Genomic DNA, 21,650 nt, shown 5'->3' with positions numbered 1-21,650 from the left:
ATCTAAATCCTGTATGGCAGTCTTCGGTGCCAGGCTCTTCCCAGATCACCTGGCGATGATCTAGATGGAAAGGATTATTTCCCCACAGGCCACTTCTCTAAAGACAGCTGTGTGTGCATTGAGGAAAACACATGTCCAAATTGCTCTATAAACTTAACCTAATCACAGTAAATGGCAACCCAGGGGACCAAGCCAGGGAAATGTTCACTCATAGGCATTTCTTTCTTTTTCTTTTTTCTTCTTCTTCGTTGGTGCTGGGGATTGAACACTAGCTTTGGTGCTGTCTTTGGGCTCCTTTTGCTCAAGCCTAGCACTCTACCACTTGAGGCAACAGTGCCACTTACAGATTTTTCTGTGATCAATTGGAGATAAGTCTTTCGGACTTTCTGCCCAGTCTAGCTTCAAACCTTGATCTTCTGATCTCAGCCTCCTGAGTATCTAGGATTGCAGGCGTGAGCCACTGGTGCCCGCTAATAGGCATTTATAAGTTAGATTCCAGGTCTATGACTTAACAGCCTCCACTCGGACCCTCCTCCCTATGGTCTCAGGTGCCTGGAAACCACACAGCCAAATTGAAGAAGATTAAGGGATGAAAATAAGGAGCCTTCCAAATCAATAAAGTCATGTTTGGCTACTGAGTGAACTTATTTATTTTAAAAATTATCCTTAAGGCCAGGCACTGGTGACTCACACCTGTAATCCTAGCTACTCAGGAGGCTGAATCTGAGGATCTCGGTTCAAAGCCAGCACAGGCAGGAAAGTCTATTGAACGACCAGAAAACCAGAAGTGGTAGTGTGGCTCAAGTAGTAGAGCTCTTACCTTGAGCTGAAGAACTCAGAGTAAGCACCCAGGCCCAGCGTTCAAGTCCCATGACTGACAAAAAAAAAAATCCTTAATTTGTAGTTGTACTAGAGAGTTTATAATTCAACAAGTCAGTTGATAAGTATAATGCATCTTGATCAAGGGCACTCCTCCTATCCTTCCTTATCTCTCCCAACTCCATGTACACCCTCAAGTTACCTGGTCTCAATTTCACTGAATATGATTGTTGATAAATGAGCCTTTCAACACTATACTTTGGGGACAGGGAATGTCTGGCCTGAGGGAATGTCTAAGGGTCTGAGAAATCATTTGGTATATGTCAGACACACAAGTTTCTCATTTGCTGCTTGTCGGCTGCCAGAGGCCATCTTCCCGTATTCCCTATTGAGCATTTTGAATGGCCCATGAATTATGTCATAAATATCAAAATAAGCCTTGGCAGAAAAACGTTTCTCTATACCTGCTCGGAATGCTTTTTTTTGGGGGGGGGTCAGTTGTGGGGCTTGAACTCTGGGCCATGGGCACTGTCCCTCAGCTCTTCAGCTCAAGGCCAGTGCGCTACCACAAGACTTTATCTAGATCTAGATAACTTAGCTATTTCCTCTTTTTTAGCAGAAAAAATCACCGAAGGAACAAATAACACAAGGCAAAGTTTACGTCGGTGTGCGAACAGTGGAATAGCAGATCTGGAAGAACTTCCCTGCGAGGCCAGACCACTGCGGAGAGAACGCTAATTTTTACATGCTCAAGAGGAACAAAGAAACTAAGAAGCCAACAATCACGAAGCAGATTCGCTCGTCCGGTCGTCTTCTTTCGTCACCATCCTACGGACCCAGGACCTCTGTCCGTCCGCTCCGGGTCCCAGCCTCCCGGATCCCCCACGGGCGGGGCACTAAGTACACGTGCTCTTCCTGCCTAGGGATCCCCGCCCCTAAAGCTCCGCCCACCTCACCTCCATCCAATCGTATTACTAGTCGTAGACAGGCCCCGCCCCACGAGCCGAGGCCCGCCGCCTTTGTTCTCCCCCAGCTTTTTCCCTCCGCCTGTACCCTCTCGGCAAACCGAGTGGCAGATGCTGATTGGCGGTGGCGGCGCAGCCAATCAGAAGAGGGCACCTCATGTTAGAGCCCAGAGTTTTAATCGTGCGGGGCGGAGAGGTTCGCGGACCCGGAGGCCCGGCCGGCGGAGTGGGCTCGGCACGCACGGGGCGCCGCCGAGTACGGCGGACGCGGCGCGGGGATTGGCTGTCCGCGGCTTCCTCCGCCCCCAGCCAATAGCGGGCGAGGACTTCCCGGCGGGGCCGCCTGCGCAGGGAGTCGCGCGGCGCTCCGCCAGTGTTTCGGGGCGCGGGCGCGCGGAGCCGGGGATCGGTACCTGCCACCATGCGGCTCCGGAAGGCCTGTCTGCTGGTCGTGCTCTTGGCGTTGGCGCCGCTGCTGGCCGCGGCGAGCGCGGACGGGGCGGACGGAGGTGAGCGGGCGGCCGCGCGGGGGAGGCCACGCCGCCCCGCGGAGCCCGCGCCCGGGGTCGCGGTGGGGCGGCCCCGCGGGCTTCGCGCACGTCCCCTGAACTGTTTGGAACTCCACGGGGGGGGGGCCCTGGAGAGGTTGGGGCCCGCGGATCTGGGGCTCCCCGGGCGGGCGAGACTGGGGCGCGGGCCGCGGTGCCCGGCGCCCTCCCCGACCCCGCGGCTTCGCCCGCGCCCCGGGCGCCTCTGCCCAGGGGCGGGGGGCCGGGGCCGGCGGGAAGTTCCCGGCGAGCGCGCCCCGAGTGCGGAGCGCGCGGTCTCGTCCGCGGGTCCGCTTGTCGGTGTCCCGGGGGCAGCTGATGGTTGGCGGGAGAACGCGAGCCTTGGTGACTGCGTGTTCGCGGGAACTGGGCTATGCCTTCTTCCTCGTTCAGCTGCTGCGAGCTGCCATTTGTTGCGCTGGGTTGGGGGGGCAGGGCTGGTGGGACATGCTCCCCAGGATGAGCGGGTGTACCTCCTAACCAGCCCTACCGCTTTGCTAGCTGCAAACAGGAGCACTTTGAACACGAGACAGGCCTGGTTAAAAATAGCTATTCCTAGAAAACATAGAATCACCTTAAACTTCCTCTTCTCCCTTTCTTCTGGATAACTAGCTTTTGAATTTTTTCCTCCATATAAATAAACCAACCTCCTTTTCTAGTATCCGTGTATAAGGGGAGGTCTGAACTTTATACTCTTCCCGATAGATTGAGTAACTTCGGTGTGGATTACTGATTTCCGAGTGTGCTCAAGTAGAGAAGATAAAAATCCACCACTAGGTAACAAAAACCAAAACCAAAAAACACCTGCTGAAAGACAGCCAAGTTTCAGTGTTGCCTACAAGTTTGGCATCTTTATGCAAATCACCTGATCATTTACATACTGAGACCCAAAATACACTGAAGTAGGATACAGGGGGTCGGGCCTACCATCTGTATTTTAAACAAGTTTTTTATTTTTCATAGGCAGAATTAACTTCGGGAGGCATGGAGGTTTGAGGACTCTTTTTGGGACACTTTTGGAACATAGCTGAGAAAAAAAGATATCATGTCTTAGTTTTGATCACTGGAAGTCATCTGGACTCCACATCCAGCTAAAACAGAAGGGATTCTATTTCCATCCTGCTTGTTGCTTTTATTTAGGATTGGCTTGTTTAATTCAAAGTGGAAATTCCCTTGTGTGTCCCACAGTGGTGATTTTCAGAGTCTCTAAGATTTGGGGCATGTTGGAAAGAAAGTGTGACAATACAGCCTGGTAGATAAGCGTCCATTAAGTAGCTCCGAGATCCTCAGGTGACCAAAGTTTCCTGTTCCTTAGCTTCTTCATCTCTATATAATAGGGGTGAAATAATGTATAAGAGCATGGTAGGACTGGGAGAGGTAGCTCTTCAATAGAGCACTTGCCTAATACATGTAAGGCCCTGGTTTTGATTCCCAGCACTGTAAGGGGTGGGGGAGGGGGAGTTTGGCCCAGTGCGTTGCCTATAGTATCATTTACTTCTATAAGCCAGTCTGTAATTAGATAACAATTTTCTCCTTTTTTTTTTTTTTTTTTTTTTTTTTTTTTTTGTCGGTTGTGGGGCCTGAATTCTGGGCCTGGGTGCTGTCCCTCAGCTCTTCAGCTCAAGGTGAGCGCTCTACCATTTGAGCCACAGCCTCTCGGACTTTCCTGCCCAGGCTGGCTTTGAACCTCGATCCTCAGATCTCAGCCTCCTGAGTAGCTAAGATTACAGGTGTGAGCCACCTATGCCCTGCTCACACTTTTCTCCTTTTCTGTTCAGTGTGCGCTGTTGGCCTGATGGTGGTTTGCCTAGCAGTTGCAGGCCCCTCCCTCGTAGGGATTGGAGTACAGGCCGGCTAGGGAGCCTGTCTTTACAGTAGCTGCCTGTATCTAAGCTGGCAGGGCTTCAGTGTTGAGTTCAGTTCGGTTGAGTTCAGTGGTGAGTTAGGTGGGGTGGATGGAGATACAGCAATCCAGTCAGATCCCACATGGCAGGAGTGGCTTTGCCCCGTGGGCTTGGCTACCTGGAGATGAGTGTGGGGTGCTCCATGTGCCTCGTGCTCAGGAAGATGGCATGTACCCTTCCAGAAAGTGCTGGGAGGTTTTGTCTTAGAATATCCATCTTTAGATGTGAAGCCCATGGCTGGGGGTTGTACAGGCCCAGGTAGTGGGGGGGCTTAGGTCCCGGATACTGAAAAGAAAGGAAAAGAAGGGGTCAGAGGAAAATAGTCTTCCCAAAAATGTAGGTGTTTAGCTAGCCAGGATGTGCAGATAGGAGCGTAGAGCCAGGAGTTAGCAGGCACCAGGCCTTTGGTTTAATCCCCAACGCTACTCCCCTCACCCCAGCCTCCTCCCCCGCAAAAAGTCTCTTCTCAAACCATAGAGGAAGCTGGGCATTGGTGGCTCCTGCCTGAAATCCTAGCTACTCAGACTGAGATCTAAGGATCCCAGTTCAAAGACAGTCTAGGCAGAGAAGTCCATGATACTTCGCCTCTTATTAGCCAGCAAAAAGCCAGAACTAGAGCTGTGGCTCAAGTGGTAGAACTACAGCTTTGTGCAAAAAAAGCTAAGGGACAGTGCTTAGGCCCTGAGTTCAAGTCCTAGTACTGGGACAAGAAAAAAAAATTGAGTTATAGAGGAATCAACACCAAGATTTGTCTGTGACTTAGGTGGGATTGAAAGATAAGGTCATGTCTTAAAACAGTTGAGGGTTCATTTTACAGGGAATGTATTGTCATCATTTGATAACGGTGATAACATTCACCTTTTTGGAGTTACCAGGCGAGGAACCCTGTGGGGAGAACTTGACCCATTTCACCTGGAGGGCTTCATCACCTTCCGGTGTGGTTGAGCCCACTTTACACGTGAGCACAGGCAGGAGACTTCTTCGTGCATCCTTTTGGTTTGTGTTTCAGTCTCCATAGAGATTGTCAAAAATTGCCAGTGCAACTGTATTTCAGGCCATCGTGGTGGGGCATTGGGAGCAGTTTCAGCTGGCTGGGATGCTGCCCCAGGTAAGGCTGGAACCCTGGATGGACCTGCTGTGCGCCTGCAGTTAAGCTTCTCCACTGAGCTTCTCATCTTCCCCCTGCACAGCTGAGTCCTTCCTGTCCTGTTCCATCCACCTTGTGGAGTGGGCTGAGTCCCCTAATCTTTGCCCTACACACACCGTTCCTTTTTCTCTCCAGTTTTCCTGAAGCTGAGTTTTTGGCTCCCGGCCCAAACTCCTAGGTTTCCTGTGTCAGGCCTCTCGGCTCCCCTCAGCCAGCCAGGTGACCAGCCAAGCAGAGAGGGGCAGAGAAAGGACATTTTATTCCATTGCCGAGACACTCAGGGAAGAGGTGAAGTAAATCCTTCAGCCAGTGTGCAGCCATCTTCCCTTGTCTGGGGACCAGTTCAAGCAGAGAAAGAATGAAGAGAGTAGGTGGTGGAAGGCATGTGTGCTTACATAGTCCCAATCAAGGTGTGGTCTAGTCAGGACAGACAAGCCATTGCCTGGTGGGTGGTCTGTCCAGAGGAGGCTTGCTGGTCTTTTCCTTGGTCTTCTCCATCCTTTTTTTTTTTTTTTTTTTTGTCAGTTGTAGGGCTTGACCTTGGCCTGGGACCATTCCTGAGCTCTCCTGCTCAAGGCTAGTGCTCTACCACTTTGAGCTACTGCTCCACTTCTAGTTTTTGTTGTTTTTTTTTCTTGGTCAGTCATGGGGCTTGAACTCTGGACCAGAGCCCTGTCCCTGAGCTCTTCAGCTCAAGCCTAGTGCACTACTACTTTGAGCCATTGCACCACTTCTGGTGGTTAGTTGGAGGTAACAGTCTTGTGGACTTTCCTGCCTGGGCTGGCTTTGAACTGCCATCCTCAGATCTCAACCTCCTGAGTAGGTAGGATCACAGGTGTGAGCCAACACCACACACTTTTGTTTTTGAGAGGTTCTAAACTTGAGCTATCCTGGTTTTTTGCTGGTTAATTGGAAAAAAGATTGTTGGGCTAGATCCTCAGATCTCTTTTTTTGTGTGTGGTCCTTAGATCTCAAACTTGTGTAGGATTGTGGGTGAGAGACTCCTATCCCTGATTGACCACAAAAGTGGGAAGTGGAGGTGTATCAAGTAGTAGAGTGGAGTGTAGGGACAGCACCTGGGCCCCCCACGTTCAAGTACTAGTAATGGGGGGCATGCAGGTGTGCCCCCCACACACATACACACGAGCAGGGGATTAGTTGCCACCAAGCTTAATGACATCAAGGGTGTATTTTGTCTTCACAGGATTATTTCAAAGGTACCTGTCAGTAGACCAGGCATCTTTTTTTGAGTACCACAGAGTAGAGTTCCTGCCTTGCGCCCCTCTGCGGTCTAGAAGGGTTTGACTGGGAAAAGCTTGGGAATGCTGAGGCGTTCTCCAGCTTGAGGATGCCGCTCCCCCCTTCTCAGGGAACTGTCCAAGACTCACATGCAGTATGGGTGAGCAGGTGCTGTCACCTGCGCTCAGCGGCGGGCCCCAGCGTCCTCTGCACGCCCTGGAGCCAGGCCTGTGTGCGCTTCCTGACTTGTGCCTGCTGATGGTGCCGCAGTGCGCCCCGAGGCACGGGCCAGCCTCTCTGTGCCCTGGAAGCTGAGGCATTTTGGGTCGTTGTCCTGCCTCCTGCAGAGGAGCGCGGTTGTGGGGGAGAGGGAGAGGAGCCTCGGGGCGGGAAAAGGGCGTGGGGTGGAGGTTGAGATGGAGCTTTTGCAGTTAGTGTGCAGCTTGGTGGTTTGAGTGATAGTGATCAATCTGCCCCAGCACTTGGCATACAGGATGGGGGTGGGGTGTGAGGTGAGGGGGGCATGGAGTCCCCTGTCAGTTGTTTTAGAGACATCACTGGCTTAGTACAGTGACCTGTCCCCGGATCTGAGCAGGTTTTCAGGCTGTGACTGCCCACAGCCCTGATCCATGGCTGCTGGCGTTGACTGAACTCCTGAGCAGCAGCTCCGCAGGAGAACTGGCCTCTTGGAATCTTCTGACTTCGAAGTTAATGAAGTGCTCTTGCTTGCTGTGCTCAGCTGTTTGTTGTTGGACTGGCTGGAGAAACGGATTTAATGGGAGTGGGGATTTCACGATCACTGGTGTCTGTCATTTAGCCAAAAAAAAAAAAATTAAAAGTTGACAGGATATATTCAATTTCCCACATTCTTGGAAGAAAACTTGGCTTCAACGCAAAGGTGTAATTTGTTGTGTATATGTCCTGAAGAGTGGAAAGATAAGAACAAGTCCAGTTTTCTGCTTGTAGTAGTTTGTTCTGGGTTTTTCTTTTCTTTTCTGCAGATGCAAAGCAGAGTGGCTTAGACACTTGGAGTTCACAGAGATTCTGGTCCTGTCCTAAGGCCTTGTGGATCATTTGGCTTCTAAATTCTAGAATGACATTTTTCAAGCATTTCTTAACCATAGTTCCCTTATATGCATGATACATTTTGAGGCTTTGGGGTTCTAGGAGAAGTTTGGGTGTTTTGTTTTTCTCTTTGGGTGGTACTGGAGTTTGAAATCAGCAGGTAATCATCACTGATTCATGCTTCCAAACCTTTTTTGTGCTGATTGTTTTGAGATAGGGTCTTGCTTCTTGCCTTGTACAGGCCTAGACTGTGACCCACCTCTTCTAGGCGTCCCATTGTAGCTGGGATGATAAGAGGGTGCCACCACGCCCCACTTCCTTGGTTGAAATGGAGTCTCTTTTTTTGGGGGGTCAGTCATGGGGCTTGAACTCTGGGCCTAGGTGCTGTCCCTGAGCTCTTCAGCTCAAGGCGAGTGTTCTACCACTTGAGCCACAGCACCACTTCTAGTTTTCAGGTGGTTAGTTGGAGATAAGAGTCTCATGGACTTTTCCTGCCTGGGCTGACTTTGAATCTCATTCTTCAGATCTCAGCCTCCTGAGTAGCTAGGATTACAGGCGTGAGCCACTGGTGCCTGGCTGAGATGGAGTCTCACAGATTTTTCTTCCCAGACTGGCCTTAAATCTTTGTCCTCCTAGTCTCTGCCTCCCAAGTAGGTAAGGTTATATATATAGTCAATAACCCTGGCTTCTAGAAGTTTAAGATGGCTCCAAACTGAAGCTTGATTCTCACATCTTACTGCCCCTCCCAGTAGCTAGGATTATAGGTGTGAGCGACCAGACTTGTGCTTAATTTTAGAGGAAAATTGTCAGTTTTCTAATCAAGCAATCTTTGGTATTTTCCATTCAGATTCATCTGACAGAGAAAATACCCTTGAGGATGAAGAGGAGGAGGAAGAGGAGGAGGAAGAGGATGACTTGGAAGTTAAGGAAGAAAATGGTGTCTTGGTCCTAAATGATGCGAACTTTGATAACTTTGTGGCTGACAAAGACACGGTGCTGCTGGAGTTCTACGCGCCATGGTAGGGCCAGCATTGGCATTCCTTAATCTCATGCCTCACAGCACTGTCCCTCAGCTCTTCTGCTCAAGGCGAGCGCTCTCCCACTTGAGCCACAGCGCCACTTCCAGGTTTCAGGTAGTTTATTGGAGATAAGAGTCTCATGGACTTTCCTGCCCGGGCTGGCTTTGAACTGTGATCCTCAGATCTCAGCCTCCTGAGTAGCTAGGATGACAGGTGTGAGCCATCCGCACCCCGCTGGGTTTTTTGTTTTATTCTTTTAATGTGGTATTGGGGCATGAACTCAGAACCTCGTGCTCTTGCTTAGCTTTCTTGACACTGTTAGTGCTCTTAAGCCACACCTACAGACTCACATTTGCTGGTAAGTTGGAGATAAGAGCCCTCAAAAATGTCTACCTTAGCTGGCTATAAACCTCAAACCTCCAGATCTCACTCAGTCTCGCTGGCACCTAGCTAGTATGAGTGCTTAATATAAAACATCTAGACAGGCCAGGTGCAGGTGGCTCACACCTGTAAGCCTAGCTGTGCAGGTGGTTCTGATTTGAGGATTGCAGCTTGAGGCCAGCCTACACAGAAAAGTACCCGTGAGACTATCTCACTGGAAGTGGAGTTGTGGCTCAAATCGATAGAGCGAAAGTCTTGAGCAAAAAGAGCTCAGGGAGCCCCATGACCAACCACAAAATTTAAAAAAAATCTAGACAATCCTTTTAACAGGTCAGGGAAATTATACTTCCTATTTTATAGTTTCCTTAACATAGTCATAATTCTCTCTCTCTTCTCTGCCAGTACAAGGGCTTGAACTTAGGGCCTTCTGCTGTTACTCAGCTTTCTTACATGTGGCTAGCACTCTATCATTTGAGCCAAACCTCCAGTACAGCATTTTCTTGGTTAATTGATGATGTAGTTACACAGATTTTTCTCCCTGGCTATCTTTGAACCAAGATCTTCAAAGTTTCAACCCCCTGAGCAGCTAGGATTACAGGCATGAGACTTGTGGCTGGATACCTTAGCATCCTTAAATCATAGATCACAAAGAACTTACTATGTAGGTTATATTTATCGCTAAAGTATTGGTTTATTTAGGAGAGCTTTTTTATGTTGCTGATAGAACCCAGGCCCTTGCACATGCTAGCAGGAGCTGTACCACTGAACTACACCTCCATCTTCACTGGCTCATTGAAAAATAAGTGCAGTCATCCGGGCACTGGTGCTTACAATCCTAGTGACTCCGGAGACTGAGATCTAAGGATTACGGTTCAAAGTCGGTCTGGGCAGAAAACTGTTAGATCAGCTTTCCAGAGGTTCCTAAGACCTGAGTTCAAGCCCGACGAACAGCATACCCAAAAGATCTCCATTTAACCAACAGAAACAGAGATGTAGCTCAAGTGGTAGAATACTAGCCCTGAATTAAAAAGCCAAGCATAAGTACGAGACCCTGAGTTCAAGCCCCAGTTACCAGCATGCACACAGAAAAAAATAAGGAAAACAAAAACAAGTTTATGACACGTTAACATCAGAATACCGATGTCTTTGTAGCATGGTAGCCTCAGAAAACAGCACTGTATACTTAGAGTGAGCAGAAACACGTTTTTATAGGGAATTTTGATCCCTCAAGACTCCGTGAAAGAGACACTAAATCAAACTTTTTTGAGAGACTTACATAGTTGTCCCTCCATGTCCTGGAGGAGTTGACCCCATCTGCCCACACAGCAAAACTGCTGAAGCTTGACATGGCCACCATAACGTTTGCATGTACGTAGTAGTTCTAGCAACAGTCCAGATCATGTCTAAATTGTGATTCCTAGTGCAAGACAAATGCTGTCCAAACAGTGTTACACTTCCCCGGAGAGGGAATAATGCCAAGTCTCTGTTCCATGGAGATTCTGTTGTTCATTTTGGCCTTAGGCGCTGCTGTGGGCTGGCGCTCTGCCTCCAAGTTCCAGCTCCAGCCCTCTGAAAAAAAAAAAAAAGAAAAAAAAATTCTGGTCCAGGCCGGGTACCAGTGGCTCACGCCTGTAATCCTAGCTACTCAGGAGGCTGAGATCTGAGGATCACAATTCAAACCTAGCCTGGGCAGGAAAGTCCATGAGACTTTTATTTCCAATAAACCACCAGAAAACCGGAAGTGGTGTTGCGGCTTAAGTGATAGAGCGCTAGCCTCGAGCTGAAGAGCTGAGGGACAGCGCCCAGGTCCAGAGTTCAAGCCCCACAACCAACAAAAAAAAAGTGTTCTGGTACATAGTTAGCAGAATCTGTGAACTTGTTGGTATGAAGGACCAATTGTAAATAGAAAAAAATCATTAGGTTTAAAGTTGGAAGGATTTGTCCAAGGCAGAGCTGAAAGTCAAATCTAGACCCGCTGGTCTTCAGAGCCTTTGTGGTCTGAGTTAGGAGGTAGCTCTTTGACTGCATGTGTGTGCGTTGCTGGGGTTCTGTCTCCTTGGGTTGAGTTAATCCGTTTCTCCTTTCCTAAACTTCATTCTTCAGGTGTGGACATTGTAAGCAGTTTGCTCCAGAATATGAAAGAATTGCCAGTACCTTGAAGGAACACGATCCTCCCATTGCCGTTGCAAAGATAGACGCGACCTCAGCGTCCATGCTGGCCAGCAGGTTCGACGTGAGCGGCTATCCCACCATCAAGATCCTGAAGAAGGGGCAGGCTGTGGACTACGAGGGCTCCCGGACCCAGGACGGTGAGCTGGGATGCTGGAACTCTGCACGTCCCCCAAGTGAGGGGAGCGGGCCTGGGCTGACAGAGAGGAAGGAAGGAGGGGCACATGCTCAGGAACCCCAGCTGTGCCGTAATCCTGAGTAAACTGAGGTGAAACCAGTTCCTCCTTGGCATTCTAGACCATGACACTTAAAGATCCAGAGCACAGCGGCAGGGCTCAAATGATAGAGCGCATGCCTAGCAAGGTATTGAGGTCAACACCTGTTACCCACCTTCCTCCCCCCCCAAAAAAATAAATAAATAAAAAAGATCAGGAGCAGAATCTTAGCAGAAAATGTCCACAGACGACAGGGTCTCCTGGGTGTCAGTCTTGGTCTCGAGGATGCATCTGGAGGGTTCGCACAGATGGGCCCTGAGGTCCCAGCCCACAGTTTCTGGTCCAGTGGGTTTCAGTTAGGGCGAATAATTGGCATTTCTTAGAAGCACCCAGCCATTGCCCTGTGCTGCGGGACAAAGCCACCTGCTGAGACCAGGCAGCCGTGCACCCCAGCCGGGCTCACGTTAGCCACTGTATGTTTTCTTAGGTGAGTGAGCAAGTGAATCTGTTTCTTCCTTAAGGGGTGGGAGAGATGCTGCCACCTGCATTCCCAGCGTGGGGTGGAGGGATCAGCAGATGGGCGCCAGGCAAGTGGGCTTCTCCTTGCCCTGCTGCAGGTGTCCATGACCTCAGAGTTCTTGGGGTCCGTGAGTCTGCTTCTTCCACCAGTAGAAGTTGTGTGGATATATTTCCACTGGCACTTGATTTTAGTCTGTAGCTAGGTGCTTACAGTGTTTATTGCTCAGCAATTTGAAGAGGTAGATTAATGGAAGAGTCTTTCTACTTCATCCCTGGGCGCTTCAGCTACCCCTTACCAGGAAGGTGTCTGACATAGTAAGGTGTGTGTGGGGGGGGGGGGCGGGTCATGGAGCTTGAACCTCACAGCCTTGGTGCTGTCCCTGAGCTTCTTAAGCTCAAGGCTAGTGCTCCACCACTTGAGCCACAACAGCTCTACTTCCAGCTTTTTGGTTAATTTGAGATTAATCTCATGAACTTTCCTGCCCAGGCTGGCTTTGAACCATGATCCTTAGATCTCAGCCTCCTGATTATCTAGAAGTATTAGCATGAGCCAGGATGCCAGGCTGTAAGTTTCTTTTGTAGTCTTCCCAGATACTTTGTTATTGTTTTGTTATTGTAAAGGTGATGCACAGAGGGTCGCAGTTACTTGAGTCAGGTCATGAATACATTGCTTTTTGGTCAGTGTCACGCCTTCCCTTGTTCTCTCCCATTTTCTCCTGTCCCCACCCACAAGTGGTATTGTTGATTTTCAACATAGTGTGTAATGAGTACCATTGTTCACCCTTTGTACAAGGTGGGCATCCATATAAATACATTTCTTTTTTGTTTGTTTGTTTGTTTTTGCTGGTCATGGGGCCTGAACTCTGGGCCTGGGCACTGTCCCTCAGCTCTTCAGTTCAAGGCTAGCGCTCTATCACTTGAACCACAGCACCACTTCCAGCTTTTTCTGCTTATGTGGTGCTAAGGAATCGAACCCAGGGCCTTATGTATACAAGGCAAGCACTCTACCACTGAGCCACCTTCCCAGCCCATAAATACATTTCTTTTTGGACAATGTGGCACCTTCCCTTGCTCTCCAGGTTTTCCCTCCCAGCCTTACCCACCCTTACGTTGTATAGTTCATTTTCAACATAGTGTCCGGTTTCATTGCTGCATTTGTTCACCCTTTGTAAATTGTGTGTGTGTGCTGGTCTTGGGCTTGAACTCAGGGCCTGGGTGCTGTCCCTAGCTTTTTCACTCAAGGCTAACACTCTACCGCTTGAGCCATAGCCCTACATCCAACTTTTGGTTGTTAATTGGAGATAAGAGTCTCAATGGACTTTCCTGCCTGGGTTGGCATTGAGCTGTGATTCTCAGATCTCAGCTTCCTGAGTAGCAAGGATTCCAGGTGTGAGCTGCCGGCACCCACCTGGGTACTTTGAGACTGTTGCTTTGAAGGAGTAGGTGTCAGATGTGGCCCTTGCTGCAGTTGGTGTATAGTCTGGGAATAAAGGAATGAGGTCATTTGCCACATAGGACTTCTGCCATCTAGAGATGGCATTTTGGGGGCAATTCACATGCACACGGGCTGTTGCAATGGGACCCTCTGACTTAACTGTGTCCTCAAAACTCAGGGCACAGGCAGCCCTGGTCAGAGGTGAGTTGGAGGTCAGGGAGTCAGGTTTCCTCCGCCTTCTCCCCACGCATTAGGAGTGACGGGAGCCATGCGAGTGCCCGCCAGCTCGGGTTGGCACACTCAGTCTCCTTTGGTGTCTTGTGCTTTCTTTTCAGAGATCGTTGCCAAAGTCAAAGAAGTCTCCCAGCCCGACTGGACGCCTCCACCCGAGGTCACACTTGTGTTGACCAAAGATAATTTTGATGAAGTTGTGAATGACGCAGACATCATTCTGGTGGAATTTTATGCCCCATGGTAGGATGGGGGTTAGTCTCATGTTGATGATTTGGGGGGTGGACGTTGGTCTGGGGCTTGAATTCAGGGCACGGCCGCTGTCCTTGAACTCTGTTGTCCAAGGCTAGCACTCTAGCACTTTAAGCCACAGTGCCACTTTCGGTTTTTTGGTGGTTAATTGGAGATGAGTCTCACAGACTTTTCTTGCACGTGCTGGCTTTGAATAGTGATCCTCAGATTTCAGCCTCCTGAATAGCTAGGATCGCAGGCATGAGCCCCAGCGCCTGACTGATAAAGACTTTTTTTGGGCCAGTTCTGGGGCTTGAACTCAGAGCTGGGCGCTGCCCCTGAGCTTCTTTTGCTCAAGGCTAGTGCTCTACCACTTGAGCCACAGCGCCACTTCTGGCTTTTTCTGTTTATGTGATACTGAGGAATCAAATCCAGAGCTTCCTGCATGATCGGCAACCGCTCTACCACTGAGCCACCTTGCCAGCCCCTGATGATGTTTTTCAGCACCCTGCTAAGCATAGGTGGACACTGACAGGTGTAGTCTGTGCAGGTCAGCACGGGGTGATGTTGAGGCCCCCGGTCTTCTGGAAGAGGCTTACAGATGACCATGGGGGATGGGCAGTATGGGAGGAAGCAGGGGATGTGATATTTTCAGGGGGAAAAAGGGCACAAAGGAAAGAAATGCCAGAAAGCAGGAGGGAGAGGGAGAGCTGGTGCTGTTCCGTGGGCTGCCGTGTGAAATCCCCAGCGTGTGGGCACAGGTGGCTGCGGTTGGCAGCTCTGCGTTGTGTGCCGAGGCCACAGCCAGCGCCGTGGCCCACCTGTGCGGGCAGTGGGTGGAATGGACGGGGCAGGCTGGAGAACAGGCTTCCGGGGGAATGGCGTGGCTCTGCAGGGACCCTCAGCCTCTCCAGGTGGCGGCGCCGCGCTGGACGCTGTTTATCCTGGCGAGTTTCCTGTCAGCCAGTGGTCCTGTCTCGTGAGCAGGCGTGGTGTTGGTCAGGTGGGCCTCACACACTCCTGTAGCCAGGGGCTTGTGAATCTTGAGTGGGACGTGTGGCCAGCTGAATGGCCTCGCGTTGCTGTGTTCTGCGCGGGGTCCCCTGGAGTCGGGGAGAAGGTGCTCGTGAGGGCTGGGGCACTCTGGCTCCAGGAAGTTCATAGACAGCCCCCAACTTCACACGGTCTGGATCGCGCCGCGAACACATCTGCCCCTGGTCACGGCGGGAGTACAGAGGACACGAGAACATGGATGAGTAGGGGAAATGCAATGCAGCGGGGGAAATGGAAGGAAAAGCCCTGACGTGTTGGGAAAGCAGTCAGGCCCGCGGCACCCTTGTAGCGCTCTCACGTGCTGGGAGATGCCAGCCTCGTGCTGCTGCGCGGTGGCGCTGCGCGAGGCCGGCAGTGGACGGGAGCAGCGTGCCGCCCGCCGGCGGCGCTGTGCAGGCCCCGCTTCTGACCCCCTCGCACACACACAAACCCCTGAGCGCTGGTTTGTCCTGAGTACGGCACCTCAGAGGACAAGCCTTTCACTTGTGGACGTGGATGGTTACTGAGCTCAGAATGCACCCTTTCACTCATTTGGGTGTCCTAAGAACCTGGACCAGACTTTTAACTGAGGCCCAGAACCTGTGACGTGTGAGGTCTGGTCAGGGGTGAGTCCTGGGGTCTTGTGGTGTAGATGTGCTATTTTGAATGTGGTGTGTGTGTGGTTTGGTATTGTTGGTATGTTGGGGACTCTGTGTGTGTGTGTGTGTGTGTGTGTGTGTGTGTGTGTGTGTGTGTGTGTGTGTGTGTGTGTGTGTGTGTGTGTGTGTATAGTTTGGTATTGTTGGTATGTTGGGGAGTGTGTGTGTGTGTGTGTGTGTGTATAGTTTGGTATTGTTGGTATGTTGGGGACTCTGTGTGTATGTGTGTGTGTGTGTATAGTTTGGTATTGTTGGTATGTTGGGGACTAAACCCAGGCCTTGTGCTAAGCATATATTCTACCACCAAGCTACTCCTCTCACCCCAGACAGGCCACAATAAAAGCGCAATAATCATCTGGCCCAGTACTGGTGGCCCATGCCTGTAATCCTAGCTGGGCTAAGATCTGAGGGTGGTGGTTCAAAGTCAGCTCCGGCAGGAAAGCCTGAGAAATCTCTTACCTCCCATTAAGCACCCAAAAAACTGGAAATGGTGCTGTGGCTCATGTGGTAGAGTATTAGCATTGAGCAAAAAAGACTAGGAACAGCACCCAGGCCCTGAGTTCAAGCCCTGGGACTGGCACAAAAACGTGTAGACTTAATTCCAGGTCCTTCTCACTCCTGCCCCGTTGTTTGTGTGGTGAGAGACCCTCACACCCACCCTCTGCCTCCTCCACCTCTGCCATGTTGTCCCCTCGCTGCCCCCCGCCACCCCTGCACTGTTCTTTGACCGTCTGTTTATCCCAGTGGCAGTGCTTGTGTGTGCATGTGCATGTCCCTTAGCCTGTGAACGTCGGCAGGCTGCAGGCGTGCCTGAGGGGCCTGGCTTGGTACCTTTGCCCAGGAGACATTTCCAAGTGTGGTGGGAGTGACCAGGTTTCTTGGGGACACAGGGTGGGTTCAGTCTGGGAGATGATTGCACATGAGACATGGCCCCCACCATCCTGACAACCCCCCCCCCGGCAGGTGTGGACACTGTAAGAAACTGGCCCCCGAGTATGAGAAGGCCGCCAAGGAGCTGAGCAAGCGCTCTCCCCCCATCCCCCTGGCCAAGGTGGATGCCACTGCAGAGACTGACTTGGCCAAGAGGTTCGGCGTCTCCGGCTACCCCACTCTGAAGATCTTCCGCAAGGGAAGGCCTTTCGACTACAACGGCCCCCGCGAGAAGTATGGTAGGGCCACCTCCCGCCTCCCCCCCCATGGGTCGGGAGCTTGAGCGGGGCTGGACCCCAGCCTCCTCACACATGTGCTCTGCTCCTAGGAATCGTGGACTACATGGTGGAGCAGTCGGGGCCTCCCTCAAAAGAGATTGCCACCCTGAAACAGGTGCAGGAGTTCCTCAAGGATGGGGATGACGTGGTCATCGTGGGCATCTTCTTGGGGGACAGCGACCCGGCCTACCTGCAGTATCAAGAAGCTGGTAAGGCGTGGCCCTCGTGCCTCTCACAGCCTCTCCGAGATGCGTGCTGGGGAGTGTGCAGTTTGTAAAATTCCAGGCTTGGAGTTGAGCTCCAGATTTGGCCCACTATGTGCAAGGCCATGGATTAGATCCCAGCACTGCCAAAACTTAACCAAAATGCCTAGGTCAGGCACCCGTAGCTCACACCCATAATCCTAGCTATTTGAACTCTGGGCCTGGGCGCTGTCCTCAACTCTTCAGCTCAAGGCGAGCGCTCTACCACTTGAGCCACAGCGCCACTCTGGCTTTTTCTGCTTATGTGGTGCTAGGAATCAAACCGAAGGTCTCATGCATGCAAGTCAAGCACTCTACCATTGAGCCACCTTCTCAGCCCCAAACCCAGCTATTTAGAAGGCAGTTCAAAGGCAGCGTGTATGGACTCCGTATGGCTCAGCTCTGAGTATTGTCCACACAGCATTTTTAGAGGCAATCAGTGTCTTCACGACACTTTGCTTTGGCCAGTGCAGAGCAGTGAACCAAGCCTCAGTCGTAAGGAATTTAATAAGCTGCATGCCATCGTTCTTTCACTTGTCAGCTAACAACCTGAGAGAAGATTACAAGTTTCACCACACTTTCAGCACTGAAATAGCCAAGTTCTTCAAAGTCGCCCCAGGAAAGCTGGTCATGATGCAGCCTGAGAAATTCCGGTCCAAGTATGAGCCCAGGAGTCATGTGATGGACGTGCAGGTGAGCGAGGGCTCCCCTGGGAGTCATCAGCTCTGGGCTGTGCCAACCTGGAGAGCGAGCAGGCCGGAGGTCTGGGCTTGCAGGTGTGGAGCCCAGCAGAACTCTACCCGCTTTGCCAGAACGCTGTCCTCCTCCTACCCCTTGGCTGGTCTCAGCACTGCAGCACAGTGATAGGCCCTTCTGCTCTGAGCCCGCCTCACCCTATACCTCCAGCCTCATCCAACCAAAGGGCATGGGGCATTTAATTCTAGGAGGCAGAGGGGGCCCCGGCCCAGGTCCAAGTGCTTCCATAACTTCCTTCCAGACTCAGGATTAGATAGAATCCTGGACATGGAGCTCTTGCCCCGAGCCCCACAGCAGTCAGAAGCAGAGCTGAGCAGAAAGCAGCCCAGGCTGCTCTGGGGGCCAGAGGAGAGGGGTCTGCCTTGCCTGAAAAGTGTGCCGAGTTGATGGCGGGGAAACGAGCGCAGGAGTGACCTGAGGAAGCGGGGTGCCCTCCAACCTCTCCCCTCTGGGGAGACAGTGAAGGTGGAGTGTTCGCTGACAGCCCTCGTTTTGTGGGGCCCACTCTCACCTGTGCCCTTTTGGAAACAGGGGTCCACGGAGGCATCGGCGATCCAAGAGCACGTGGTGAAGCACGCCTTGCCCTTGGTGGGCCACCGCAAGCCCTCCAATGACGCCAAGCGCTTCGCCAAGCGCCCCCTGGTGGTCATCTACTACAGCGTAGACTTCAGCTTTGACTACAGAGCTGGTGAGGAACCCCAGGCCAACCTGGCTGGGGTTGGGAGAGGGCTCCCACGCATTGAGAAGCCCTGCCCTAGGGGAGTGCCATGGGTGTGGGTTTTAATTTCCTGTTCTGGGCTGTATAATATTCTGTTTCCTTCCAATTTCAGCAAGAAGGGAGCCTAAGATCCCGTAGCAGCCCAGGCTGCAGTGCTAGGAGGGCTGAGCCGCTGCCTCGCAGTGGTGCCGGGCCATCTGGGCCCCGCTGTCCTGATTCTTGTTGGCCTGCAGCCCTGAGCCGCCTCTTGAAAGTACTGGCTCCTCTCTGCGCCTATCAGTGCAGCGACAGAACCTTCCATCTTCCCCGGGGCCCGAGCGGGCACGTTGCTCGGCGCAGCACTCAGCTCACAGCCTTGGTCCATTTCAGCTACTCAGTTTTGGCGGAACAAAGTCCTGGAGGTGGCCAAGGACTTTCCCGAGTACACCTTCGCCATTGCTGATGAGGAGGACTACGCCACCGAGGTGAAGGACCTGGGGCTCAGCGAGAGCGGCGAGGACGTCAATGCGGCCATCTTCGACGAGAGCGGGAAGAAGTTTGCCATGGAGCCAGAGGAGTTTGATCCCGACGTCCTCCGGGACTTTGTCACAGCTTTCAAAAAAGGTGAGCCCAGGCCGAGGTCTCCCCTGGGGTGGAGGACAGACCTGGGTCCTGGCAGGCCGGCGCTCTTCCACGCACAGCTCTCCCCACCCCCTGCCCTCGCAGCTCTCCCCACCCCCTGCCCTCGCAGCTCTCCCCACCCCCTGCCCTCGCAGCTCTCCCCACCCCACCCTCGCTTTCTGGTTGTAGAAGGACCAGCTGTGCCCGGACTACAAAGGCGCAGGCCGCTTAGGTGTTCGGGACATTTGGGAGTTGGGTTTTTGGTGATCGTCTTGTGCTTTGCTTTCTTCCTTTGGCAAGGCATTGTTTCCTTTTGCTTGATCTGGGAGCAAAGCAAGATGGGAGTTGGTTTGTTCATCCCCAAGGGGATAAAATTCAGAGCCAGAGCAGGGCACAAGCAGCCCGCAGAGAGGCTCAGGACCCCGTCAGTCGCAGCTGCTTCCTCGGTTTTCTGGTTTTTTGCTTTTCCTTTTAGAAATAGGGTCTGGCTATGGAGCCTAGGACAAGCCTGTCTTAGAAATATAAAGCCTTTTTTTTTTTTTGTTCTTTGTGGGGCTTGAACTCAGGGCCAGGGTTGCTATCCCTGAGCTCAAGGGTAACGCTCTACCATTTTTAACCACAGCAGCACTTCTGGTTTTCTGATGGTTAAGTAGAGATCTCGAGTCTCACGGATTTGGGCTGGGAAGGTGGCTCAGTGGTAGAGTGCTTGCCTTGCATGCATGAGGGGCACCACATAAGCAAAAAGAAAAAAAGCCAGAAGTGGCGCTGTGGCTCAAGTGGTAGAGTGCTAGCCTTGAGCTGAAGAGCTGAGATACAGCGCCCAGGCCCAGAGTTCAGGCCCCACGACCGGACCAAAAAAAAAAAAAGAGTCTCACTGATTAACTGCCAGGGCTGACATTGAACCACAATCCTCAGCACTCGGCCTCCTGAGTAGCTGGGATTACAGGCATGAGCCACCTGTGCTTGGTTAAAGCCTTTTCTTAAGCTTTTTATGGTCGGTCATGGGGCCTGAACTCTGGACCTGGGTGCTGTCCCTCAGCTCTTCAGCTCAAGGCTAGTGCTCTACCACTTGGGCCACAGCACCACTTACGGCTTTTTCTGCTTATGTGGTACTGAGTAATTGAACCCAGGGCCTCGTGCATGCAAGGCAAATGCTCTACCACTGAGCCACCTTCCCAGCCCCTCTTGTTAAGCTTTTAAAATGTCTTTCAGACTTGGAAATGAAATATGTGAGGAAAGCCATTTTTGCTTGCTGATGTTGATTGAGCAAATCACCAGGTCCCAGCTCTGGTTGCCGAGTGCCTGGTGGCTTTGGCAGGCTTCTCCTGTGTATAGGGTTCCACCACGCCCGCTCTGCGTGGCATCTCTACACCAGGTGGCGGCTTGGGTAAGACACCTTGACGGCTACCACCCAGACTGCCTCTGTAGGGATGAGAGGAGGGGCAGATCTGGTTACCCAAAGCAGGGTCTGGAGACAAAGCCCTTCCTGAGCCTGGCAGCGCGGGCAGCCGTCCCATCCTGTGCACCAGGCTCCCTGGCTGCCCTGAGTTTGGTGAAGCCAGCAGCTTCTGGGACCTGTTGCCACCGATCCCTCACTCCCTGTGCCCGCCCGCTTGCTCTCCTTGGCAGGAAAACTAAAGCCAGTGGTCAAGTCCCAGCCGGTACCCAAGAACAACAAGGGGCCAGTCAAAGTGGTGGTGGGAAAGACCTTCGATGCCATCGTGCTGGACCCCAAGAAGGACGTCCTCATCGAGTTCTATGCACCGTGGTGTGGGCACTGCAAGCAGCTGGAACCGGTCTACACCAGCCTGGCCAAGAAGTACAAGGGCCAGAAGAGCCTGGTCATCGCCAAGATGGATGCCACCGCCAACGACATCACCAGCAACCACTACAAGGTGGAGGGCTTCCCTACCATCTACTTCGCCCCCAGTGGGGACAAAAAGAACCCGATTAAGTTTGAGGGCGGAGACAGAGATCTGGAGCATTTGAGCAAGTTTGTAGATGAACACACCACAAGATGGAGCAGGACCAAGGAAGACCTGTGAGGCCGAGAGGCCGTATCTCAACTTCATTTCTTCTGGGTTTTTGTTGTTGCTGTTGGTTTTTAGTTGTTTTATACTTTATATGTCACGTGCTCTGAATACTGAATAGCCATGAACGACTCAATAGTTTAGATCAGATTTTTTTTTAATGGAGGATACATCTATTTTTATCATTTTGGGACTGACTTCTTTTTTTAATCTACTTTCTTTAATATTTCTTCAAAGTCAATATGTTGTATCTCTTGGTTTGAGAATGTTTTTTAATTTAAAGTTTAAAAAAGTCTTTACCAAATTATAGTGAGTTTGCCTTTTATTTTTTCATTGTTTGAGGAACTCATAAACACAATACACACAACATGGAACTTCAGTAACTTAAAATATAACCTTTCCTAGGAGGTTGGGCTGAGTGGAAGTGTGGAAAGGCCAGGCCCGGGCTGGGAGGGCAGGCCTAGCCCACAGGATATCCCTCACACGATGCCTGAAATCCCTGAGGGTCAAAGGTACTC

At 51.6% G+C, this 21,650-nt stretch overlaps 1 protein-coding gene across 1 annotated transcript; it reads left to right on the top strand.

The window, feature by feature from the left end:
• The first annotated feature begins 2,018 nt into the window (after window positions 1-2,018).
• Window positions 2,019-21,439, top strand: Pdia4 (protein disulfide isomerase family A member 4). Its single transcript, XM_069996996.1, has 10 exons — window positions 2,019-2,293; window positions 8,535-8,706; window positions 11,191-11,396; window positions 13,761-13,899; window positions 16,542-16,747; window positions 16,837-16,995; window positions 17,570-17,721; window positions 18,316-18,472; window positions 18,872-19,105; window positions 20,732-21,439. Exons 1-10 carry the CDS (start codon window positions 2,206-2,208, stop codon window positions 21,145-21,147), a joined length of 1,929 nt encoding a protein of 642 aa, XP_069853097.1. The 5' UTR covers window positions 2,019-2,205; the 3' UTR covers window positions 21,148-21,439.
• The last annotated feature ends 211 nt before the right edge of the window (window positions 21,440-21,650 follow it).

The sequence above is a fragment of the Dipodomys merriami genome, unplaced genomic scaffold (assembly GCF_024711535.1).
Source record: "Dipodomys merriami isolate MVZ:Mamm:240054 unplaced genomic scaffold, mDipMer1.0.p SCAF_5, whole genome shotgun sequence".
Taxonomy (NCBI): domain Eukaryota; kingdom Metazoa; phylum Chordata; class Mammalia; order Rodentia; family Heteromyidae; genus Dipodomys; species Dipodomys merriami.
This window is presented reverse-complemented; position numbering and strand designations above follow the sequence as displayed.